Below are 27,215 nucleotides of genomic sequence, written 5' to 3'. Positions count from 1 at the left end.
CCAATAAGATATAAATGGAAGTGCTTTGTGAAACTTCCAGGAACTCTCCTTAGAAGAAAGGAGATGAGTCCTCTTTTTCCCATACTTAATCCCAGAACATATATGTGATGGCAGGAGCTCAGCAGCCATTTTGAATCATGAGGCCAAGGCCCCTATGAATGTACTGTGCTCTGATGTCCATGGAACCACCCTGGCAGCCCTAGACTCCCCATCTAGACCTTCTCTACATGAAAAAAATACAGTTCTGCCTTTTGAAAGCCACAGTTACTTTGAAACTTTCTGTAATTTCAATCATATCTTATCCTAGCTAATGTAGGGGATACTTGGGAAACTGGGGTGATTAAGAGAGTTGCTAGAAAGACTCGGGAAAAAGCATAAGGAAATAGGATTTGGTTGCACAGTTTTTCAGAGCATGGGTCACACAGAACTATGGGTAGGATCTAGTTCAGTCACTTATTAACTCTGTGACCTTGGGCAACTCATTTAAGTTCTCTGAATCTATGTCTTCATCTGTAAAATGGGCCAGCATGCCCCACTTTCTAGGATTAGAATTAGGACGAAATGAGATAATGCACAGAAATGGTGTGCAACAGAGTCTGTGGGTTTGCGTCCCCAGATGAATCTAAGTGTGCCTCCAGCATGAAGCTATAATAGAACAGGATGCCTCCCAGAGTGTAGCAAGCACCCACCAGGTGGTATGCAGGATAGCTCAGGCAGCACAGCCACATCTTACTAATGATGGATTTGTTCCAACAGGAATTAGAATAAAACATAACAAGCACATCAAACCTGTGATTTCATAGATATCATTACTTAGGACAAGACAAAAGTAATTATTGCAGTTTTTTTTAAAGACAAATCAATGTAAAGAAAATTTTGGGCCAGGCCTGGTGCCTGTAATTCTAGCTACTTGGGAGGATTACTTGAGGCTAGGAGTTTGAGACCAACCTGGGCAACATGGCAAGACCCCGTTTCTAAAAGATTCCAAATAGAGAATTAGCCAGGTGTGATGGTGTGCACCTATAGTCCCAGCTATTTGAGAGGCTGAGGCGCGAGGATCACTTAAGCCCAGGAGTTTGAGGCTGCAGTAAGCTATGATTGTGCCATTGTATTCCAGCCTGGGTGACAAAGCAACACCCTGTCTCTAAACAAAAATTTTTTAAGAAAATTTGGAAGTATTCAGTAATGTAGTCACACATAAAACGATTGATTCCCAAGTGACTGAAGTTTGGCAAACACTAGCCCAAGACAGGTAGCCTAGGGATGAAGCTGCAGAGAGGACAAAGAAGTGAGGTCAAGAGGGCCACAGTTCCAGGCCTCGTGGAGCACACTCCAGCCCCCGCCTCCCCAGCATGCACCCCTCTGCAGCCCTGCCATGCCAGGCCATCATAAGTGGCTCTGACATTCTCCACCCCCACCCACCATGTGTGCATTTCTGGGGGCAGGGGCTTTCTTTCACCATGGTACCCTCAGTGCCCTTCACATGTTTGACACAGGTGTGTGGGCCATATTCGATTCATGGCAAAGAATTGAACCCTAGGTCTTCTCCTTCCTTGCAACCGTTAATGTCAGAAGCTCTGAAGACCCCTGGGACAGAGAAGAGAGGGAGAAAAGTCTACGTGGAAGCATGGGGAAGGAAGGGATGTTCGTTGAGGGGTGGAGTGATGCAGCAGAGGAAGAGGACCAGAGGAAAGCAGCCACTGGAAATAAGGAAACAGGGTTTAGGAAGGCCTCACTAGACCTGTTAGGATGGATGGATGGATGGATGGATGGATGGATGGATGGATGGATGAATGGATAGATGGGTGGATGGATAAATGGATGGATGGATGGATGGATGGATGGATGGATGGATGGATGGATAGATGGGTGGGTGGATGGATGGATGGATGGATGGATGGATGGATGGATAGATGGGTGGGTGGATGGATGGATGGATGGATGGATAGATGGGTGGATGGATAAATGGATGGATGGATGGATGGATGGATGGATGGATGGATGGATGGATGGATAGATGGATGGATAGATGGGTGGGTGGGTGGATGGATGGATGGATGGATGGATGGATGGATAGATGGGTGGATGGATAAATGGATGGATGGATGGATGGATGGATGGATGGATGGATAGAAAAAAAAAGAAAGCTAGGACATAGTTCTAGTGTTCTTAGCAGACGTCCCACCATGGAAGAGGTCATGGGGCAGAGGGGCTTTAGGAAACGTGTTTACAATCCTGCCTCCCTCTCACCCAGACCTCTTGCCAGGCTTGGCACACCCAGATGCCTGCTGTGACCCATGGAGAGGAGCAATTCTGGCCAGACTGGTGGGAAAGCAAGGACGAACCACGGCGGCCATCCCCGGCAACTGAGCTGATAGCTGCCACACGAAAACGAGGACGCAGCATTGCCTAATCTGACTCATCAAAGAAAGGCCTGAAACCCAAATTCCAAATGTCATTCAGGCCAAAGTAGATGCATCCATATATCATACCTGGGCTTGGGTATCTGTTTGCTACCATGGTATTTATCACTGCCTACCTTCTGTGTATGGAATGGAGACATGACACAGGCTGCTTCATAGAGAGGCAAGCCCCACCAGCTATGCTCTATCCTCTGGCATCACAAGATTGACATTCATGGCTGAGCTTGACGTTCAGGCAGGCATCTTAGAAGGAGAACAGTCTGCCCTCCACTGTGCCAGAAAAGACGTGTACAAGCAAGAGCATCATTCTTTAAGGAAACCCGCAGGCCTCCCTGGCGGCAGCTGCCTGCCCGGAGAAAAGTGACCTGACTTTCCAGCAGCTCTCTCTGCAGGCGTGAGTGTCAGCTGGGGAGCCTGTGAACAGCTCTAAAAGTAGACACTGTTTTTTCATGCCAAGAGAAAACTAGAATGCTTTTTATTAAAAAAAAAAAATCTTGGAAAAAGTGATATGTTTCTTCCCTGCCTCCCGCCTCCTCTTTGCCACCTGGTGCATAGTTCAGCGTGCCCCGCCACACTGTGCCAGTGCTGGAAAGAGCACGCTTGCAGTCGCAGCACTCCTTTCCTGCTGGCCAGGAAGGCCTTGGCCTTGGACTTGAGATCCCGGCCTTTAAAGGACACCTTTACCACTTCTCTTTCCCCGTAGATGTGCTGGACTTTTTCCTACAGTTTCTCCCAGTGTGTTGTGTTGATCAGCTTTCCTCGGCCTTCAGCATGTCTAATGGCCAAGCCGGCCTTCACATCCCCACTCAGTTCATGAGTCTGTCGATGTAACTGCCTGGATGAACAGGCAAGGATGACCTCTGGAGACGTCTAGTCGATTGCTTAATGATCGGACTATATCGACCAGAAATGGTTAATTCAGTTCCGCAAGTCAGAATCTCCCAGGGCTTCTTGGAAAAGTGTATTACTTGCAGAAGTGATGGGGAATTTAAGTCCTCCCAGATAAACCAGGCTGGCCATTGGCAGCATGAACAGAGACAGTAACGTCTTCTATTTCAGTCTTGAAGAGGTGTAACTTTTTTCTCCCAGCTGTGCAAAAATGATTTTTGTGGCATTGACGCACACATGCACACGGCCCTTTAAAAAGCGTGTTGGAGCCATGTGCATACCTGGCCCTCTCTCCTGAAAATTTCTAGATGACAAGCTGTGTGGGTTACTTCATGGCTCCTAGTAGTCTTCCCCTTTTGAATATAAATTGAGGAAAAAAATTAATATTTTTTATTTTTAAAATTCACAATATTCATGGAAATACAAATTTCCCAAAAGCTCATCATGAATGCTGATGGCGCCACAGTACCTGGCGGCCAAAAATGCAGAAACCTGGCCCTAAGCTTCACCAGGATCCAAGATGCTCCTCTCCTTCCTATGGATACAGAAGGAGCCTAAAGCCTAGAAATCGTTCAACCTGGGGGAGGTCTAAAACTTTTATTTTTATTTTTTTAGAGACAGGGTTTCACTCTGTCACCTAGGCTGGAGTGCAGTGGCATGATCACAGCTCACTGCAGCCTCGAACTCCTGCGCTCAGGTGATCCTCCCACCTCAGCCTCCCTAGTAGCTGGGACCACAGGTATGTGTCACCACCACATCTGGCTAATTTTTTTTTATTTTTTATTTTTTGTAGAGATGGGGGTCTCACTGTGTTATCCAGGCTGGTCTTGAACTCCTGGTCTCAAGTGATCCTCCTACCTCGGCCTCCCAAAGTGCTGGGATTGCAGGCACGACACATCATACCTGGTTCCTAAAACTTTTCTTAAAGCAGAATTTCCTCCTAACATCATTGTATCAAAAGGAAACCATCTTCATTTGACTCAGTGTTACAATCAGTTGTAAAATAGGTTTGGTTAAATTCAGAGCTTTTCCAATTTGAATGATGAAAGCTGCCATGCTGCTGCTGTAGGATGATTTTAGGAAGCCCACAGGATCCGAGACACCCTCACTCCTCCTGACCACCTTCACCTGGGAGCCTGTAGCTGGTGCTAAAGTTCTCCTTGGATAGGGGAAAGCAGCCGGGTCTGAGCCCCGCCCTCACCATGCAGGTCTCTGCCAGGAGCTTGGGCCCCGAGGCCCAGCCCTGGGCTAGCCACTGTGATAACCCGGAGTGCACAGCCCTAAGTCGCAAATCCATTCCCTTTAGAGTTGCTGGCAAGTGTGATGGGTATTGTGTGGTTGGGAGAACACCACTCTATTTCTGAAATAAAACCTGGACACTAGGATTTTTTTCAATGTTTTACAAAAATTGTTACACAGCCTCCATTTTCTCTAATACAATTCAAGTTCCTCCAAAGTTAATTTGCCAGGGGTTCAGAGGGAGGCAAGGAGAGAGGGTGAGTAGGCAGAGCATAGAGGGCTTTTTAGGGCAGTGACGCTATTCTGCATGATAAGGCTGTGGGAACCCGGGTGTTTAGATGGAGGGCCGGAGCTCGTGGCAGGCCACAGTGGGTTCCCAAGGGAAGTGGGACTTCACAGAACCCCCTCTCTGAAGCAGACGATGAAGGGTCTCCGACGGGCAACACAGAGGGCAGAGTCGTAAAGGCGCTGGGCAGGGAGCATGGCCCGAGAGCACCTGGGCTGTTGGAACAGGCAGCACTAGAAATGAGGAATGCAGCCAGCAGGCGGTTCCGCCACCAGACGGAGGTGGCCGTAGACCCCCAAAACCAAGGGAGTGGGAGCTCCGATGGTGCCATGGAAACAAACATGGGAGATTTCAGCCGCTGAGGAAAGACAGTGTGTTAACAGCTGGGTGAACATACCACCTGAACAGCAACGCGGGCGAGTCAGCAGGAACTGATGCCGTGTTGCGATCCAGCGAGTGGGCGTGGGGTGAGGCCTGATACCGCTGAGTGCCAGGCTGTCCCTCACACAGACTCTCGGCGTTGTATCTGTCCTCTAGTGCCCCCGTGGCCCCTGGGACACTTTACCTCCATCCCTAAGAACTAACTTTTACGTCTTGGAAAACGGAAGGTGCCCATCCACGTGGGGGCACCAGGTTTTTCCTTCCCCTGTGCGCACACATGACATCCATAAACAGTAATAAGGACAGCTAGCTCACATCCAGAGGAGAGCAAAGCCCACCTGAGCTACATGGCTTTGACCCTGAAGCAGTTAAGTTCCCTGTTCCAAGACACTTAAAGTCAGAGTTAAAATACCAATAAGAGTTCTTGGTTATTCCAAAAATGCATCAAATTTTCCACTTAAATAAAGGATAATCTTATTATTCTCCATATAAGAAAGCATTTCAACTTTCAGTGAAAAGTTAGCAAATATGAACACCAAAAAATGCATCTCTTCTACAAGAGATTCAATTAAGCGTTGATGCGACCGTGTGAACAGCATGTTGCAGCACCAAGGCAGCCTGTTTTTCTGGCCATTATTAATCCAGAAACCTTAATGATGAACAACATTTGTGTTATTGTCTACCCAAATTTAATTTATTTATGCAGCAGTTAATCTTGCAATCTGTTTTTCTCAAACGAGGGCAGATAATGGAGACACCGTTCTTTACAAGTCTTCAGGCTTTTAAATTCTGATAAAATCAGGATTCTTCACTGGGTCTTGCCCCAGCTCTGAATTAAACCACTTTAAATGTAATTATGGGACCTGGCCTTACAGCAGGAACATCCATTTAAAAAATTGATTGGTCAGGCTGTTCCACAAGACATTTTATGAGCAAACGATTGCAATGAGGCCAGAACTGTAATTTATAAAGGCAAAAAAGCAGGTAAATACTTTATTAGTGGTAATGAGAGGGTTGCCAGCTCACTGAGTCTCTTCTTTCCTTACCAGCTACTTCACCGAGCCGTGGTGCCTGGCCCTGTTCCACGATCGTTTTATTGATCTCAGGAAAGAGTTACGCCAAATCTTAGCCTCCAAGGAGGTAAGAGTGATTAATGGATATGTGGATTATTCCGTGCAAATTATAAGCAGCTGATAGCTGTTGATCATTTAGACTTTTCCCTACATTCCCACTTTATGGTTTTACTTTTTAAAACAACTGTGTCTCCTATCAACAAACTGTGGAGCATGTAAATGCAGACTGTGATATTTCAGGGAAAGTGATTTTATTTAAATCTTTTTATAGGGGGCAAATTTCTTTTTCCTTTTTATAACAAACTATATTTTTCTGATCAGCTCAGAATGCTGGCAGAAAACTGAATCTGAGTTGCATCTACTTGCCCTCAAGAACGAAGGTTGCATTCCTTTAGTTTCTTTTTTTTTGTTTTTTTTGAGACGGAGTCTCGCTGTGTCACCCAGGCTGGAGTGCAGTGGCGCGACCTTGGCTCACTGCAAGCTCCGCCTCCCGGGTTCACGCCATTCTCCTGCCTCAGCCTCCCGAGTAGCTGGGACTACAGGCGCCTGCCACTGCGCCCGGCTAATTTTTTGTATTTTTTTTAGTAGAGACAGGGTTTCACCGTGTTAGCCAGGATGGTCTCGATCTCCTGACCTCGTGATCCGCCCATCTCGGCCTCCCAAAGTGCTGGGATTACAGGCGTGAGCCACCGCGCCTGGCCGCATTCCTTTAGTTTCTGCCTGTGTTTGCCAGCCATTTGCGGAACATGTGTGTGTGTCTTCTTTTAAAGATGTACAGGGAAGCCATCCAGTGTGCCTCAAAAGCACACTCCTTTTATAACCAGAACTTCTTTCTCAAAATACTACAGAATCAACTGGACATTAGGCTGCATAGCCCAAGGGCTCCATGCTCAGCAAGAAATTTGACTCCGAAGTATAAATAGTGAGGTATTTGTGAAACTTTAAGTTAAAATGGGAGTCTCTAGCAGAACCGTGGAACGTTAACAGCTGTGCTCAGTGAGTGGTCGAATCTCCAGCCTGGCTCTACCCTGCTTCAGTCAGCGAAGGGCTGAGGCCTGGGTTAGCTTCTATCTCATGTTACCGTCTATATGGGCAACTCCCGCATCTCCATTGTCACTTCCACCTGGGAACGCCCACACACCTTATTGGACGGCACCGCTAGGGAGCGCGCACCCCGTTCCCAGTGCGTTCCCCACTTAATCACAGCTCTTGCTGTGATTTAAGGAGAGTGTAGGAGCCACTGTTATCATCTTGACTTTCCCCGTGAAGAAACTGAAGTTTAGAGGGGTTTTTGGAGTTTTTTGTTTTTGTTTTTGTTTGAGATGGAGTCTCCCTCTGTTGTGCAGGCTGGAGTGCAATGGCGTGATCTCAGCTCACTGCAACCTCTGCCTCTCAGGTTCAAGTGATTCTCCTGCCTCAGCCTCCCGAGTAGCTGGGATTACAGGCACCCGCCACCACCCCCAGCTAATTTTTGTATTTTTGGAGAGACAGGGCGCCATATTGGCCAGGCTGGTCTTGAACCCCTGACCTCAGGTGATCCGCCCGCCTCCGCCTCCCAAAATGCTGGGATTACAGGCGTGAGCCATTGCGCCCGACCAGCTTAGAGATTTTAAATCAGCTCCATGGCGACACCGCAAGCTTCACACTCTGGGGTGTCTCACCCCAAAGCTGGGAACATGGTTAAAGAACCATACAGGGCCAAAATGCGTGTCCTGGGACCTTCTCCTCAGTGCCCCCACTTTTCAGTTTCACTCCCAGGGTCCAGCTGGGAACTGTAAATCATTTCCTAATCTGAAGCAGGCTTAGATTGGGAAACACAGGTTTAAAGTTGAAACCAAACAGCAGTGGCTTAGGATCCAGCAGGTAAATGCAGCTGAGGGAAGTGGAGGGCTGGGTGGCTGAATGCTCAGGTCAGAGGCTGCTGAAGGCATGCATGTGGCAATGGAATCCATTAAAGATGCTGCAGGCCAAACAGGGCCCTGCGCTTCACCCAGGGCTACAGGAGGCCAACCTAACTGGAAAACAAAGCCCGAGTTGTAAGCCTGGGGCTCACTGACTGCTCAGCTCCTCAGACACCTTCCTTCCTTGCAGAATGTCATCTGCAGCTTCCTACTGCCCCTACAGTAAAGGGCCCTTCGTTTCCAAGTGATCCCATCAAAACTCTGTGCCTCCGTCTTTCTTAACCTCAGATCTGAGCTCTTCAGTTAACATTGTGCACAAAGCCAGGGGGTTTTAGTCTCAAAGCTTAAAAGGGAAGCCATGGAAACTGTCAAGCCCAAGGCATCCACCACTTTTCATGCAACTCACTGAGATACCCTCAAACTTTTACCTGTGTACGGATATTTGCTGTGGACCCGTTTGCTATGAATGAACTCAGTGTGGACAGCGGGCCCAGGCAGCAGACCAGAAGTGGCCACGGACATTTGCCCAAGACACACTAAAGGCCCTCCAGCCATTCTTGTGGGTCTTGTTGATTTCCAGAAAATGAAACCTCTGGAAGAAAAAAATCTCCATCGGAGGATTGTTCTATTTTCAGCATTTCGTTTGTCAAATGGGAAAGGCCACAGGAAGTGGTGATGCATAGAGTGGTGTCTGCCTAGCTCAGCTGGACTACGCAGTGTGGCCTCTGCCAGACCCTCCCATTCCTGCAGAACTGGGGCCAGCCGTTCCCACCTTAGAGAGCTGTAGAGGAGTAGCAGAGGGGAAGTGTGGCCCAGTGAGTGCCGGCCACCACGAGCAGCAGCAGAGGTGACAGTGGAGAAGGGCTGCTGTGGAAATGACAGCCACACAAGCAGATATACAGGAATTTCACCGAAGAGTCTGGTGTTAGGAAAATAAAATAAAATGAATAGCCTGCACTAAAGAATAATAGTAATTTCTTTTCTCAAATATTGAAATGAGGTACAAATGGCCAACAGGTATATGAAAAATGCTTAACATCACTAATCGTCAGAGAAATAAAACTCAAAACTGCAGTGAGATATCATCTCACCCCAGTGACAATGGCTTTTATCCAAAAGACAGGCAGTAACAAATGCTGGCGAGGATGTGGAGAAAGGGGAACCCTCGCATACTGTTGGTGGGAGTGAAAATTAGTATAGCCACTACGGAGAACAGTTTGGAGGTTCCTCAACAAGCTAAAATAGAGCTGCCATATACCCAGTCCCACTGCTGGGTATATATCCAAAAGAAAGGAAATCAGTGTATCGAAGGGATACCTACACACTCATGTTTATTGCAGCACTACTCACAATAGCCAAGATAGGGGATTAACCTAAGCATCCAACAGGTGAATGGATAAAAAAAAAAAAAATGTGGTCTATATACACAATGGAGTATTTCCCAGCCATAAAAATAAGGAAATCCTGTCATTTGCAACAACATGGATGGAACTGGAGGACATTATGTGAAGTGAAATATCCCAGACACAGAAAGACAAATATTGTATGTTCTACACATGTGTGAGAGCTTAAAAAAAATAAAACTTAACTCTTGGAGATAGTCGAATGATGGGTACCAGAGGCTGTGAAGGGTGGCAAGAAGTGGGTGGATAAGTGTGGATGGTTAATGGGTACAAAAATACAGTTAGATAGGATGAATAAGATCTAGTATTTGGTAGCATAATAGGGTGACTATAGTTAACACTAATTTATTTTGTATTCTAAGATAACTAAAAGAGTGGAATTGGAATATTTCTAACACAAAGAAATGATAAATGCTTGAGGTGATGGATACTCCATTTACCCTGATTTGATCATTACACATTGTATGCCTGTATCAAAATATCACATGTACTCCATAAACATACACAACTATTATGTACTCATAATAATTAAAATTAGTTTTTTGTAAATATTCAAATGATGTAAACCATTTTATTTCACTTTCTACCTTGTCTTCAGGGAAGTACAGAAGTTCAATCCCATTAACTATGATATCCTAGAGCTTGGTATATTAATTTTCTTCTTCCACATGTAAAGAAAGGAAGAAAAGACTATTATCTATTATCTATGAATATTGTTAGAAGTCATCTGTTATGAAGATTAGAATCGTTATAACATGGGCCGGGTGCATGCTTGTAATCCCAGCACTCTGGGAGGACAAGGCAGGCAGATCACCTGAGGTCAGGAGTTCGAGACTAGCCTGGCCAACATGGTGAAACCCAATCTCTACTAAAAATACAAAAAATTAGCCAGGCATGGTGGAGAGTGCCTGTAATCCCAGCTACTCAGGAGGCTGAGACAGGAGAATCTCTTGAACTCAGGAGGCGGAGGTTGTATTGAGCTGGGATTGCGCCACTTTAGTCCAGCCTGGGAGACAAGAGCAAAACTCTATGGCTCATGCCTGTAATCCCAGCACTTTGGGAGGCCGAGGCAGGTGGATCACCCGAGGTCAGGAGTTCGAGACCAGTCTGGTCAACATGGTGAAACCCTGTCTCTACTAAAAATACAAAAATTAGCTGGGCATGGTGGTGGGCGGCTGTAGTCCCAGCTACCCAGGAGGCTGAGGTAGGAGAATTGCTTGAACCTGGGAGGTGGAGGTTGCAGTGAGCCCAGATCGTGCCATTGCACTTCAGCCTGGGTGACAAGAGCAAAACTCCGTCTCAAAAAAAAAAAAAAAAATCTTTATAACATTTGTTTTTAAAAAGCAAACTCATTCCAAGATATCTGAAATGCTCCTGTAGAGGTAAAGAGAGGAACACTGGCACTGCATTATTTAGCTGCAGGCAAAGCCACAGCATCACTGACCAATAAAACTGAAATTTTATTCAGTCAAAATGATCCTTCAAAATCCTTTAGGAAAGATATAACAATTATAACCATATACTCACTGAACAAAAGAACCCCAAAATATATTAATAAAAGCAGAATTGAAAGAAGAAATAGTTCTAAAATAATAATGCAGACTTCTGTATTTTACTTTCAATAATGACTAGAACAACCAGACAGAAGATCAATAAGGAAATAGATGACTTCAATAGCACTATAAGCCAAGTGGACCCAATGGTCGTGGATGAAATTCTCTGTTCAACAGTAGAATGCACATTCTTCTCAAGTGCACACAGAACATTCTCCAGGATAGGCTATATGTTAGACCACAAAACAAGTGTCAATACATTTTAACAGATTAAAATTATACAAAGTATATTCTCCAACCACAACGGAATGAAGCTGGAAATCGGTAACAGAAGGAAGATTGGAAAAATTCACAAATTTGTGGAAGTTAAATAACACATTCTTAAGCAACGTGGGTCAAAAAAGAAATAAAAAAGGGATATTAGAAATGCTAATAGATGAATGAAAACTAAGATACAACATACCAACATTTATGAGATCCAAAGAAAGCAGAATTTAAAGCTATAAGTGCCTACATAAAAAGAACTCAAATCAATAACCTAATTTTATAACTTGAGGAACTAGAAAAAGAAAACCAAAGTAAGCCTAATGCCAGCAGAAGAAAAGAAATAATAAAGATTAGAACAAAGATAAATGAAATAGAGAATAAGAAAATAGAGAAAAATCAATAAAACCAAAAGTTAGTTGTTTGGAAAGATCAACCAAATTGATAAACCTTTAGCTAGACTGCCTAAGAAAAAAGACTGCAATTACTAAAGTCAGAAATAGAAGTGGGGACATTACTATCGACCTTACAGAAATAAAAAAGGATTATGAGAAAATGCCATGAATAATTATTTGCCAACCAATTACATAACCTAGATGAAATGGACAAATTATTAGAAATGAACAAACTAGGCTGGGCACAGTGGCTCACGCCTGTAATCCCAGCATTTTGGGAGGCCAAGGTGGGCCAATCACGAGGTCAGGAGTTCGAGACCAACCTGACCAACATGGTGAAACCCCTTCTCTACTAAAAATACAAAAATTAGCCCATCATGGTGGTGCATATCTGTAATCCCAGCTACTCAGGAGGCTGAGGCAGGAGAATCGCTTGAACCTGGGAGGCAGAGGTTTCAGTGAGCCGAGATCACACCATTGCACTCCAGCCTGGGCCACAGAGCAAGACTCCATCTCAAAAAAAAAAAAAAAAAAAAAAGAACAAACTAAAAACTGACACAAGAAGAAACAGAAAATCTCAACAGAGCTATAACAAGTAAAGATCTTGAATCAATAATCAAAAACCTCACACAAAGAAAAGCCCAAGACCAGATGGCTTTGCTAGTAAATTCTATCAAACATTTAAAGAATTAACACCAATTCTCTTGAACTCTTCCAAAAAATAGAAGAGGTTGGAACTATTCAATGAGATCAGCATTACGCTAATACCAAAGCTAGACAAAGACACTGCAAGAAAATAAAACTTACAGACCAACACCCCTTTTAAATTTAGAAGCAAAAATAGCCAGTAGATTATTAGCAAGCCAAATCCAGCAGCATATTAAAGGACTAAACATCCAGCTGAGTGAGATTTACCCCAGGAACGTAAGGGTAGTTCAACATATAAAAATGAATCAATGTAATACACCACTTTAATAGAACAAAGGGGAGGCTGGGTGCGGTGGGTCACGCCTATAATCCCAGCAATTTGGAAGGCCAAGGCAGGCAGATCATTTGAGATCAGGAGTTAGAGACCAGCCTGACCAACATGATGAAACCCTGTCTCTAGTAAAAATACAAAAAATTTAGCCAAGCATGGTGGCACACACCTGTAATCTCAGCCACCCACAAGGCTGAGGCAGGAGAATCTCATGAACCCAGGAGGTAGAGGTTGCAGTGAGCCAAGATTGTGCCACTGCACTACAGCCTGGGCAATAGAGCGAGACTCCGTATCAAAAAAAAAAAAAAAAAGAAGAACAAAGGGGAAAAAACACTATCATCTCAATTGGCGCAGAAAGAGCATTTGACAAAATCAAATACATTCTTATGGTAAAAACACTAAAAAAAAAAAAAAAACTGTCAATAGAAGGGAATGTCTCCAATCTGATAAAGGATGTTTATGAAAAACCCACAGATAACATTACACTCAGTAATGAATTACTGAAACCTGAATTCTTATCCCTGAGATCTGGAATAAGACAAGGATGCCTGCTTTCACCACTTATATTCAGCATGGTTTTGGAAGTTCTAGCCAGAGCAATCAGGCAAGAAAAAGATATAAAAGACATCCACATTGGAAAGGAAGAAATAAAACTATCTCCATTCTCAGGTGATGTGATCCTAAAGAATCCACAAAATAACTATTAGAGCTAATAAATGAAATCAGCAAAGTTGCAGAATATGGAACCAACACACAATAATCCATTGTCTACATTATCAGTTGTATTAATCTGCTTTAGATTAAATTGCTTTAGAAGAACACCTGAGACTGGATAATTTATAAAGAAAAGAGATTTGGCTCATGGTTCTGCAGGCTGTACATTAAGTACATGTACTGACATCTGCTTCTGGTGAGGGCCTCAGGAAATTTCCAATCATGATGGAAGGTGAAGGGGGAGACAGTGCATCACGTGGCAAGACAGGGAGCAAAAGAGAGAGGGAAGTGGTGCCAGGCTCTTTTAAACAACCAGATCTAGCATGAACTCAGAGTGAGAACTCACTCATTACCACGAGGACAGCAGCAAGCCATTCATGAGGGATCCTCCCTAAGACCCAAACACCTCCTCCAGGTCCCACTTCCAGCATTGGGGATCACATTCCAGCATGAGAGTTGAAGGGGACAAAACATCCAGACCATATTAGCAGTTAATAATTTGAAAATGAAATTAAGAAAACAATGATAATTATTATAATAGCATTAAAAAGAATAAAATACTTGGGAACAAATTTAACCAAAATAGTACAAGGCTTATACACTGAAAACTGCAAAACATTTTTGAAAGAAGTGAATGACTACCTAAATAAATGGGACAACATCTGTGTTCATGCATTTGAAGACTTTATATTGTTAGGATGGCAATACCACCCAAAACAATCTACAGTTCAGTACAATCCTGTCAAAATTCCAAGGGCATTTTTAAAAAGAAATGCAAGTCCTAAGTTCCTATGGAAATGGAAGGGACTCCAAATAGCCAAAACTATGTTGGAGGAAAAAAAGAACAAAGTTGAAGAACTCACATTTTCTTACTACAAAGCAACAGTAACCAAGACAGTGTTGTACTTGCATGAGAATACATATATAGATCAATGGACTAAAATTCAGAGTCCAGAAGTAAACCTATTTACATGAAAATATGTTCAGCATCATTAATTATTAGGGAAATGCAAATCAGAACCATAATGAGATACCACTTTACATCCACTAGGATGGCTATAATACAAAACAAGGGGAGAAATAGTGAAGATATGGGGAAAATGGGAACTGAATTGCTGGTGGCAACATAAAATTACGCCTGCTATAGAAAATGTTTTGATGGTTCCTCAAAAAGTTACACACAGAATTACCCTATGACTCAGCAATTGCACTTCTAAATATAGATCCAAAAGAATTGAGGCCAGACATGGTGGTTCATACCTGTAATCCCAGCACTGTGGGAGGCTGAGGTGGGCAGATCATCTGAGGTCAGGAGTTCAAGACCAGCCTGGCCAACATCGTGAAACCACATCTCTACTAAAAATACAAAAATTAGCTGGATGTGGTAGTGTGCACCAGTAGTCCCAGCTACTCGGGAGGCTGAGGCAGGAGAATCACTTGAACCCAGGAGGTGGATGTTGCAATGAGCCGAGATCACACCACTGCACTCCAACCTGGGTGACAGAACAAGACTCCATCTCAAAAAAACAAAACAAACAAAGAATTGAATGAGGTATTCTAATGATTGCTTGTACAAGAACATTCAAAGCAGCACTGTTTAGAACAGCCAGAAGGAGGAAACAACCCAAATGTCCATCAACATATCAATGGATAAACAAATGTGGTCTAGCCACGCAATGGAATAGTATTCAGCCATGAAGATAAGTGAGGTACTGATACAAAGCACATGAATCTCAAAACATTATGCTAGAAGGCAGAGAAAGCATTTGACAAAATGTGCATCCTTTCATGATTTAAAATAAAAAACCTCTCAACAATCAGGTATAAAAGGAATGTTCCTGAACACAATATAAGGCCATATATGACAAGCCCACAGCTAACATCATTCTCAGTGGTGAAAAGTTGAAAGCATTTCCTCTAAGATCAGGAACAAGACAAGGATGCCTACTCTTGCCACTTCTATTAAACATGGGATCAGAAGTCCTAGCCAGAGCAATTAGGGAAAAAGAAGAAATAAAAAGCATCCAACTAGGAAAGGAAGAGGTGAAATTGTCTCTGTTTGCTGATGACATGATCTTATATACATAAAATCCTTAAAGACTCCACCAAAAAACTGTTGGAACTGATAAGTGAGTTCAGTAAAGTTGCAGGATACAAAACCAACATACAAAAGTCAATAGTGTTGGCTAGGCGCGGTGGCTCACACCTGTAATCCCAGCACCTTGAGAGACCACAGCGGGTGGATCACCTGAGGTCGGGAGTTCAAGACCAGCCTGGCCAACATGGTGAAACCTCATCTTTACTAAAAATACAAAAAATTAGCCAGACGTGGTGGTGGGTGCCTGTAATCCCAGCTACTAAGGAGGCTGAGGCAGGAGAATTTCTTTTTTTCTTTTTTTTGAGACAGAGTCTCACTCTGTCACCCAGGCTGGAGTGCAGTGGCGCAATCTCGGCTCACTGCAAGCTCCACCTCCCGGGTTCACGCCATTCTCCTGCCTCAGCCTCTCCGAGTAGCTGGGACTACAGGCGCCCGCCACTACGCCTGGCTAAATTTTTGTATTTTTAGTAGAGACGGGGTTTCACCATGGTCTCGATCTCCTGACCTCATGATCCACCCGCCTCAGCCTCCCAAAGTGCTGGGATTACAAGCGTGAGCCACCGCGCCTGGCCAGGAGAATTTCTTGAACCCAGGAGGCGGAGGTTGCAGTGAGCTGAGATCATGCCACTGTACTCCAGTCTGAGCAAGACTCTGTCTCGAAGAAAAAAATAATGTTTATATACACTAACAATAAACTATCTGAAAAAGAAATTAAGAAAGCAATTCCATTTACAAAGCATCAAAAAAAAATACTTACGAGTTTTTAACCAAGGACTTAAAAGATCTGTATACTGAGAGCTGTAAAACATTGATGAAAAAAATTGAAGCCAACACAAATAAATGGAAAGATATCATGTGTTCATGGATTAGAAGAATTCATATTGTTAAAATGTCCATACTAACCAAAGCAATCTTCAGATTCAATGCAATTCCTATCAAAATGCCAATGTCATTTTTCACAGAAATAGAAAAGACAATCTTAAAAATCATATGGAACCACAAAAGACCCACAAATAGCCAATACAATCTTGAGAAAAAAAAAAAACGGAAGGCATAACACTACCTGATTTCAAAATATATTTCAAAACTATAGTAATCAAAACAGCATGTGTATTAGTCCATTTTCACACTGTTATAAAGAACTTCCCTGAGACTGGGTAATTTACAAAGGAAAGAGGTTTAATTGACTCACAGTTCCATATGGCCAGGGAAGCCTCAGGAAACTTACAATCATGGTGGAAGGGGAAGCAAGCACCTTCTTCACAAGGTGGCAGGAGCATGAGAAGAGCAAAGGAGGAACTTCCAAACACTTATAACCATCAGATCTCATGAGAACTCACTCACTATCATGAGAACAGCATAGTTCTCAGCATCGTTCGCCCCCATGATCCAAACACCTCTGTCTTTCACAGACATGTGGGGATTACAAATCGAAATGAGATTTGGGTGGAGACACAGAGCCAAACCATATCAGCATGGTACTGCCATAAAAACAGATAAATGTACCAGTGGGACAGGATAGAGAGTCATAAATAAACCTACACATTTACAGTCAATTTGTTTTTGACAAAAGTGCCAAGAACACACAATGGGGAAAGGACAGTCCCTTCAATAAATGGTATTGGGAAAATGGGAAAATTCCACATGCAGAAGAATGAAATTGGACTCTTCTATCAGCCCATACACAAAAATCAATTCAAAATGGAGTGAAGACTTAAACATAAGATCAGAAACTGTAAAACTTCTAGAAGAGAACATAGGAGAAATACTTCTTGACGTTAGTCTCAGAAAGGATTTTTTTTGGATGTGACACCAAAAGCACAGGCAACAAAAGCAAAAACAGACAAGTGGGTCTACATCAAATTTAAAAGCTTCTGCTCAGCAAAGAAAACAACAGAGTGAAGAGACAGCCCACAGACTGGGAGAAAATATTTGCAAATCATACATCTGATTTGATGTATGATATCCAGTTTTGGCTAATATCCAAAGTATATAGGGAACTCACACAACTCACTAACAGGAAAACAAATGACCTGATATAAACATAAGCAAAGGACCTGAATAGACACTTCTCAAAAGAAGACATACAGTAGGTCCTTGAATAATATCCTTTCGTTGTAACATTGATGAGGAAAAGAAAGTCATTCCCGGGCCACTGTCTGTGGAGTTTGCATGTTCTGCCCATGTCTGTGTGCATTGTGGGTTTTCACCAGGTATACTGGAGTTCAAAGATCAGAAGAAAACAAAACACTACGCTAAGTGAAAAGAGCCAGACACAAAAGTTAACTGGCATGTCTAAATGGTCCCAGTGTGCGTGAGTGTGGGTGCAGGTGTGGATGGAAATGTACCCTGTGATGGGAGGGGTCCTGTTCATCATGGGTTCCTGCCTTGTGCCCTGAGCTGCCCGGAGAGGCTCCAGCAACCCACCACCCAGAACTGAAATAATTCGGTAAATAATTACCTTACTTGTTTATGTTAATCTTTCTTAAATGTATTATAGCCCACAATTATTTTAGTGTTTAATATTAGAAGTGTTTTTGATCTTTATTTAGAAGCTTGGTGATGTTTTTGTGACCAGAAATATGCTGTCGGAACTTCATTCTTGTTCTTATCAATTAGCCTATGGTAAAATTGGTTTTGTTATATGTCATCTCACTTAAAGTGACAGTTTCCAGGAAGCTATGAGGACTTACTGTGACCAAAAGATATATTTTAAAAAGGATCAACTTCATGAATCATCAGGGAAATGCAAATTAAAACCACAGTGAGCTACCACCTCACCCTTGTTAGTATGGCTGTTATAGATAAAAGGTTGGCAAGGATGTGGAGAAAAGGGAATTCTTGTTCACTGTTGGTGGTAATACAGATTGGTTCAGCCATTTTGGAAAACAGTATGGAGGTTCCTCAGAAAACTAAAAATAGAATTACATATGATCCAGCAATCTCACTTTTGGGTATGTATCCAAAAGAAATAGAGTCAGTGTATCAAAGAAATATCTACATTCCTATGCTAATTGCAGCTTATTGCAGCTTATTCAAAACAGCCAGGACATGAAATGAACCTAAGTGTTCATCAACAGATGAATGGATACAGAAATTATGGTAAATATGCACAATGGAATACTATTCAGCCTTAAAGAAAAGGAAGTTCTGTTCTGTCATTTTCAACAACATGGATGAACCTGGAGGGCATTATGCTAAGTATAATAATTCAGGTATGGCCGGGCACGGTGGCCTGTAATCCCAGCACTTTGGGAGGCTGAGGCAGGTGGATCATTTGAGGTCAGGAGTTCAAGAGCAGCCTCGCCAACATGGTGAAACCTTGTCTGTACTAAAAATACAAAAATTAGCCAGGCAGTAGTAGTATGCACCTGTAATCCCAGCTGCTCAGGAGGCTGAGGCAGGAGAATTGCTTGCACCCAGGAGGCAGAGGTTGTGGTGAGCCAAGATCGTACCACTGCACTCCAGTCTGGGTGACAGAGTGAGACCTTGTCTCAAAAAAAAAAAAAAAAATCAGGTACAGAAAGACAAATACTGCATGATCTCACTTACATGTAGAATCTAAAGAAGTTGAATTCATAAGGGTAATGAGGTGAGGAAGGGGTGGTCACACTGTGTGAAGGGAGATGGTCACACTGAGGGGAGGTGGTCACACTGTGTGAAGGGAGATGGTCACACTGAGGGGAGGTGGTCACACTGTGAGAGAAAAAGTAATCATACTGTGAAAGGGAGTTGGTCACGCTGAGAAGGGAGGTGGTCACACTGTGTCAGGGGAGGTGGTCACACTGTGAGAGGGGAGATGGTCACACTGAGGGGCGGTGGTCACACTGTGAGAGGGAAGGTGGTCACACTGTAAGAGGGGAGAAGGTCACACTAAGGGGAGGTAGTCACACTGTGAGGGGAGGTGATCACACTAAGGGGAGGTGGTCACACTGTGAGGGGAGGTGGTCACACTGAGAGGAGGTGGTCACACTGAGGGGAGGTGGTCACACTGTGAGGGGAGGTGGTCACACTGAGAGGAGGTGGTCACACTGAGGGGAGGTGGTCACACTGTGAGGGGAGGTGGTTACACTGAGAGGAGGTGGTCACACTGGGGGAAGTGGTCACACTGAGGGGAGGTAGTCACACTGAGGGGAAGTGGTCACACTGAGGGGAAGTGGTCACACTGAGGGAAGGTGGTCATAGTGTGAGGGGAGGTGGTCACACTGAGGGGAGGTGGTCACACTGTGAGGGGAGGTGGTAACACTGAGAAGAGGTGGTCACACTGAGGGGAAGTGGTCACACTGAGGGGAGGTGGTCATAGTGTGAGGGGAGGTGGTCACACTGAGGGGAGGTGGTCACACTGTGAGTGAGGAGGTGGTCACACTGTGAGGGGTGGTAGTCACACTGAGGGGAGGTGGTCACACTGAGGGGAGGTGGTCACACTGTGAGGGGTGGTAGTCACACTGAGGGGAGGTGGTCACACTGAGTGAGGAGGTGGTCACACTGTGAGGGGTGGTAGTCACACTGAGGGGAGGTGGTCACACTGAGGGGAAGTGGTCACACTGAGGGGAGGTGGTCACACTGAGGGGAAGTGGTCACACTGAGGGAAGGTGGTCATAGTGTGAGGGGAGGTGGTCACAATGAGGGGAGGTGGTCACACTGTGAAGGGAGGTGGTCACACTGAGGGGAGGTGGTCACACTGAGGGGAGGTGGTCACACTGAGGGGAGGTGGTCACACTGTGAGGGGAGGTGGTCACACTGAGGGGAGGTGGTCACACTGTGAAGGGAGGTGGTCACACTGAGGGGAGGTGGTCACACTGAGGGGAGGTGGTCACACTGTGAGGGGAGGTGGTCACACTGAGAGGAGGTGGTCACACTGAGGGGAAGTGGTCACACTGAGGGGTGGTGGTCACACTGAGGGGAAGTGGTCACATTGAGGGGAGGTGATCACACTGTGAGGGGAGGTGGTCATACTGTGAGTGAGGAGGTGGTCACACTGAGGGGAAGTGGTCACACTGAGGGGAGGTGGTCATACTGTGAGGGGAGGTGGGCACACTGTGAGGGGTGGTAGTCATACTGAGAGGAGGTGGTCACACTGAGGGGAAGTGGTCACACTGAGGGGAATGGTCATACTGTGAGGGGAGGTGGTCACACTGTGAAAGAAGATGATCACAGTATGAGAGGTCATCCTTCAAGAGGCAAGTGCCCAAAAATCTGTTTATAATCTAGAGCAATATTTGCCTGAAATAAACTTTAAAAGCAGTTTTACACTATTTAACCCAGTGTCAGAACAGCAGCATACAATATGAGCTCAAAATCTTGTATAATTTTAGTAAGGTAATTGTTTTTGGTTGGTTTGATACAATTCTCCAGAAAAATTAAGGAAGAAAGAGCCAACCTCATATGCATTGCAGAATATATGCACGAGGCCTTACTGGTGGCACCCAAAGTTTTCAGCACCTCCAGTACTTAGTTGTGAGAATCAGTTGCTTTTTCCCTATCACTGCCTTTATTGCTCTAGTTTAAATCTGAATTCCTGCAACCCCCACTGACTGCTCTTTCCAATGTGTGCATAATCTCCAGCACCCCGTTGTGTCTTGCTTAGCCAAGTGGCAATGACTTTATGCCTCCATATAGCTTGAGTCTGTTTTCCTATCCATAAGCTCTTATCACTAGTAAGTTAATAATCCAAAAAAACCCTGCAAGTAATTGCCTTTTCTATTCAAAATAGAAGGAATTATTGGAAGTTGAAATAAATGTACCATCGGAGTCCACAGACTCTTGATCTAGGGTGATGTTCAAGAATCACAGTGTTTGGAAAGCACCCAGCTCAACCCTTGGGGATGTGCTTTCTAGAAGTACCCTACTCTGGAGGGCAGACATGTGGCGGTGAAGCAAATATAGCAGATGCTAACTGTGGAGTCCAGGTGCGGGTGTGCAGGTGTTCACTGGACAATTCTTCAACTTGTCTCTGAAAATTTTTATAATGAAATATTAGGAAAATCTCTACTACACTGTACCTATGTGCAGCATAAGATTCTCAATTTCAAACAACTTTATTCTTTCTGAGCCCTATCTTTTTAAATATATCAATAAAATTTGACTTGATTGTGAATTTATTCTAAGGTTTTAAAATCCCATTTCTTGGGAATTATAACCAAGAAAACTTTTCATCTAGGACCTTTCAAGTAAAAAGGTTTAATCACTCCTTTTTCTGTATTTTTAAAACAGAGGCAGGGCGTGGTGGCTCATGCCTGTAATCCCAGCACTTTGGGAGGCAGAAGTAGGCGGATCACCTGAGGTCGGGAGTTCGAGACCAGCCTGACCAACATGGAGAGACCATGTCCCTACTAAATAAACAAAATTAGCCAGGCGTGGTGGGCCATGCCTGTAGTCCCAGCTACTTGGGAGGCTGAGGCAGGAGAATAGTTTGAACTTGGGAGGTGGAGTTTGCAGTGAGCCGATATCACGCCATTGCACTCCAGCCTGGGCAACAACAGCGAAATTCCATCTCAAAAAACAAAAAACAAACAAAACAACAACAACAACAAAACAAGTATGATCTAGAGATGATTTTTATCTGAAAATGAAGGGCTTGAAATGACTAACCTGGATGACTCTTGAGGGCATTATGCTAAGTGATATAAGCCAGTCACAAAAAAAATACTACACGGTTCCACTTCTATGAGACGCCTGCATAGTCACATTCATAGAGACAGAGGTGGTTTCCAGGGCCTGGAGGATGGGAGGGTAGGGAGCTGGTGTTTAATGGAGACAGCGTTTCAGTTGATGAAGATGAGAAAGTCCTGGAGACGGACAGTGGTGAGGGTTACACAGCAATGTGAACGTACTTCATGCCACTGACCTGTACACCTAAAAATTATTAAAGTAAGACATTTTATGTTGCATATACTTTGCCACGATTAAAAATAAATTTTCAAAAGCTAGAAAAAAATGACCATCCTTGCAGAGCTGACTACTATCGTTTTCATTTTCACGAAACTGCCATTACAACTGTGCAGGGTCCAATTAATTTCTGTATCTGGCCTCTTACTGTGTTTTACAGGAGGAAGACCTTCCTTCCATAGAGCAGTTAGCCCATCAAATAGAAGATGAGGAAATCAACCCGACTGAGAAGCCCAGGCAATACCTCAAAAGAGTTTTCGAGGAATCCGTCTACAAAACCCTGGTGGAGAGAAGCACTCTTGACTACCTACGCTATAATCACTACCACCTGCCCATGTACGCGTGGCCGGGCATCATTTAGTTGTAGGCAGGGTCTCCCCTTTATGGTTTTCATTTATTTAGTTCCAGGAAACGCGCTCTGTAGAAATAGAAAAGTTCTCTGCAGCCTGGTTTGACAGCGAAGCCAGCCCCTGGTGGTTTTGTTCATTCCTTTCCTTCCCTGACTTATGCCTGTAGTTTTCTCTCATCCCAGTAGGTGGCACACGGCCGTGTGCCTCTCTTCTGGGGCAAGCTCGCTTTACAAATCCCAGGCATGTTCCTGTGCAGAATAATCCATTTCAGCAATAAAATGAGATCATACTGTGTAAAACTTGTTTTTACCTTGGGTGTGATTCTGTTTGATTTCCTGGAAACTTCTGCTGCCAGTCTTGTTAGTTCTTCACATGTTTACCCAGCAATACTTGTGGGTGATAAAAAAGAAAATGTGCCCAGAATGGAAAATTAGTAAACAGATGATGAGAAATTAAATCTATAGTCCAACATCAGAAGCAGTGATTGTGCAGGAAAGCTTACATGACCTTTGGAAAGGAGGAGGCTGTATTTGTTTCAAATTGCAGATGAGGAGCATAAAGACACAGAAAAGTTGGGTGCTCAAGGGCACATAGGTTTTAGATTAGAATGTGGTAACGTGGTAATGGGAAGTTCATCTAAGTTCATTTTCTTTGATCCTTAGCACTGTTGCTTTGCATTGGGGGGCAGGGTGAAAGGGTCCCAGTACATGTCAGCTCTAATGTGGATCAGAAACCCTTTTTCTTATAAATAAAGCAAATTAATTGTCCACTAGAAACTGCATGGATTCAGGAATGAGGGGGAACGACACAGAAGATTGTTCTCATTTATTGGGTCTCTCTTAGTAGATAGTGTGACACAATTTTCCACAGCAGGGCTTAAAATTGGTTTTTGTGAACAATTCCAGTTTTTTTCTTCATGTGTTGTATTTTATGTAAATGTTGAGCAAAAGTTGGTACAAGATAAGGGATACACAACTATTAGAAGGAAAGTCAGAGCTGGCATTACAGCATTGTGTACACATTATCAAACTCTCTGCTGCAAACTACCAACTTGTTGGAACTGCAAAGTTATTTGATATTGATATTTCTGCAAAATAAAATTGTTCCAGAATACTGGACTCTTGATTTGCCCAAGGCAGGCAAAAGCAAGCAATAAATGCTCCTAATTCCTTCACATGTGCGTTTTCCACAAATGCATGGGTCACTGGGGGGAGGGTCCAGCATTGGCCATATGGTACACACTGCGTCACTTGAATGGGGAACAATTGCTACTGGTTCACTCTTAAGAATTTGGACCTAGCACACGTGGAACCATATTTCAGGGGCTGGTGAATGAGTCGGCTCAAGCAACTCTCCTCCCCTATCCCTTTCCCCTGAAAGGACCTGGGTCAAACTCATAAGCAAAAGGAGTAAGTTTCTGTGACAGGTCCTGGGACCCTTGGATGGAGATTAACAGAACCACCTCAGAGGATCAACAGTTATGACTCCTGTGACCAAGTATTAGCATTAAAAAGCCTCCAGTCACATAAAAGTGACCCCAAATGACAATGTCAACCTTAATACCAAATCATGCATAAATGTGACAGTAAATTTTCCTTTGCTGCCTTTTGAAAAAGGAGTGTTGGTGCTCCATAAGTATCACAGCAGACCTGAAAATATCTAGAATATATTTTAGTCTACAAAGTATATTGGGTGACATTATTTTAATCCTTATCTCACACTTAGAAAGTGGGTAATTTACAGGCTATTTAGCATAGATGCTAAATAATTTCCTAAATCTAAGAATCTTAGCATATCTGTTCAGACTTGAAAACTTTATCACTGAACAAGTTGCCTAAGAATAAAGGAGGAATTCAAGAGTTGTTGGTTATAACTTACAATTGACTATTCTAAGGGCTTTGGGAAAATAACGGTGAAGATAAAGCCTGGCAAAAGGGCTTGAAACAGACCAATATTTGGACTTGGCTTGCACAAGGCATGAATTCCGTAAGTGGAATGAATGCTTGGCGTCTATACACATATTTCAGCACTTGCTGCTGAGGTGGGGACATCTTGGGCTGTAAGCCTGATCTTGGAATTCTACAGTTTTAAGCAAAGAATATTAACGAGAAAATACCAAAGTTAATTTTCCAAAGTTTTATTCTCCCAAATCACATGCAACAACCCCGCCTTCTGATGCCTCTAATTGCTCTCCCGACAGATGTCAGTTTTTAATAAAGAGTGTAACCACCGCCTTTCCAAAAATGGCTTATTATGGTTTTATTACACTCAAACATCACAGGAGGGCAAGAGAAAAATCAACGATGAAGTGAGGGAGGGAAGGAAATATGGCATGGAGCATAAAATGTAAAGCCAGCCAATCAATATTTACCCTTTCAAGAGGGAGGGAGAGAGAGAGAGAGAGAGCGCACCCGAGTGAGCCAGCGTTAGCCAAGAAGCAGGGAGCAGGGCTCGAAAGTCGCCGAGTGCGAGGAGCTGTTGATTGTTTTCTGGTTGAAAGAAGAAGTGATGATAAGGCTGGGATAAAGTGAGCGCCGGCAGGGGCGCAGAGCCCGCAGCTGTATGCTAATGCTCACAGAAACCAAGCCTCCGCGTCCCCCATTAAAGCAGGCGACCAGGAGGCCACACATCACTGAACAAATAGGCTCTCTCTAGACAAATAAAATAACACACGTTGGCCTGTGGGGAGTGGGGGGAGAGTAAGATCAGGGAGAAGAGTGGGGGGAGAGTGAAGGAGGGGGGAGGGAGAGAAGGAAAGAGAGTAGGGGAGAGGAATGGGAGACTGGGAGAGAGGTGGGGGAAGAGAGGGAGAGAAGACAGAAACAAGCGAGGAAAGAGACAGGAGAGAGGCACGAGAGGAGAGAGGGGAGCAAAAAGACAGCAAAGAGGGCTGGGGCAACTGGATGGGGAGGGAGGGACAGTGGGAAGAAGGGGCTGCGAGAGAGGAAGGGGGCCAGTTATGTGGAGGAGACCACAGGTGGGGGGAGGCACTAGGAGTGAAAGAGATGGGAGAGAGAGGATTAGGAGGGAGAGGTGAGACCGTGGGGAGCAAGAAAGGAGGGGAAAGAAAAGAAGGGAAGAGATGGAGAGAGGACAGGAGGAGGGAGAGGAGGCGGATGACAGAAGGAGGGAACCAGAGGGCGAGGGAGGAGGGCAGGGACGGGAGAAGAGGGAAAGGCGGAGGAAAGAGGAACGGCGGTGGTGGAGGAGGAGCACCCACCAACCCCATAGCAAGAACCCTTGCCAAGGAAGAAAGTATGCCCTTGTGGCCCCCAGGAGCCTGGCTGCCTCTTCGTCCTCCTGCGGCAGGCGAGGCGGGGTGCAGTTGTGAGTGGGGTAGGAGGAAGGGGAAAGGATCGGGGTCGCCGCGGCCTTTCTGGTCAGTTTCCCTGGGTTTTGTCAGTTCCGTTTGAGACGGAGGCGCACGGACCAGCGGCCGCCAGCACCTCACAGGTGGAGGACACCTCTTGCGCCCCAAGGTCAATGTCATCCCGATGGGTCCCGTGCCGTCCTGAGTCTCCCCGACCTAATTCTCTGGTTATGACTTTCTCACCTTCTGGGCTTCGCCTCTGCCAGCTTTCGCCTACATCACCCTTCCCGCCGCCCGCCCGGGCCTTCCTGCCCGCTCTCCTCTCTCCCTGGCCCGACGGTCCCACCGAGGCAAAAACAAACAGCCCTGAGGGCACTTCAAGGAGCGTGCAGTGTCCCCGACGGTACTCTCGGGGGGATAAAAGAGGCGGCCAGCCACGCCGTCGGCCCCCGGCCGAATAATGGGCGCGCAGCAGATTGCCAGGGGGCACTTGAAACTCGAGGGGAGGGAAATACTTGAGCGCGGTCCCTCCCCGCGAGGGCGCACGACGCAGCCTCACGGATCGTCCCTTGTTCGCTCTCTTTCATGCACTCTCCTTTTGTGTGGAATTATTTAAACGGGAGATCCCTGGCAGCTTTATGCTAATGCGCCGAACAAAGGCAACGGCCCGCGGGCGGGAGGCCCGGAAGGTGCCTGGGGCCGGGCCGGGCGGGGTGGCGGCCAGGCGGGCTGCGCGTGTCTCTCGCGTGCCCCTGGGACTGACACAACAACCCCTCATTCCTGCAAATACAAAGCCTCTCACCGGCTCGGGTCGGGCGCACCCGGCGCAGGGAGGCGCTGGTCCCTCCGGGCGGCGGGCACTGTAGCGGTAACGCACGGTTCCTGTCGGTTGTGGCTCGGGGGACTGAGGGTCGGGAGTGGGGGCTTCTGTGAAGCCAGAAAAGGAGTCTGCAGCAGAGTGGGGATGAGGGGCGCTGACACCTCCCCACCAACGCCGACGTCTCCAAACGCGCTACCCTCTGTGGGGTGAGAATGAGGGCCCGCCCGGCTCCTCCCGTGAGGCCAGGGCC

At 45.1% G+C, this 27,215-nt stretch overlaps 1 protein-coding gene across 1 annotated transcript in view; it reads left to right on the top strand.

Moving 5' to 3' along the window:
* Positions 1-23,129, top strand: part of CFAP61 (cilia and flagella associated protein 61) — a 319,261-nt gene extending 296,132 nt beyond the window's left edge. Inside the window, exons 26-27 of the mRNA XM_030826708.1 lie at positions 6,267-6,357; positions 22,646-23,129. Coding sequence (XP_030682568.1) covers positions 6,267-6,357; positions 22,646-22,846 — 292 coding nt within the window. The 3' untranslated portion in view covers positions 22,847-23,129. The remainder of the gene's footprint in view (positions 1-6,266; positions 6,358-22,645) is intronic.
* Positions 23,130-27,215: the final 4,086 nt, after the last annotated feature.

Source organism: Nomascus leucogenys, chromosome 13 (genome assembly GCF_006542625.1).
Source record: "Nomascus leucogenys isolate Asia chromosome 13, Asia_NLE_v1, whole genome shotgun sequence".
Classification (NCBI taxonomy): Eukaryota; Metazoa; Chordata; class Mammalia; order Primates; family Hylobatidae; genus Nomascus; species Nomascus leucogenys.
This window is presented reverse-complemented; position numbering and strand designations above follow the sequence as displayed.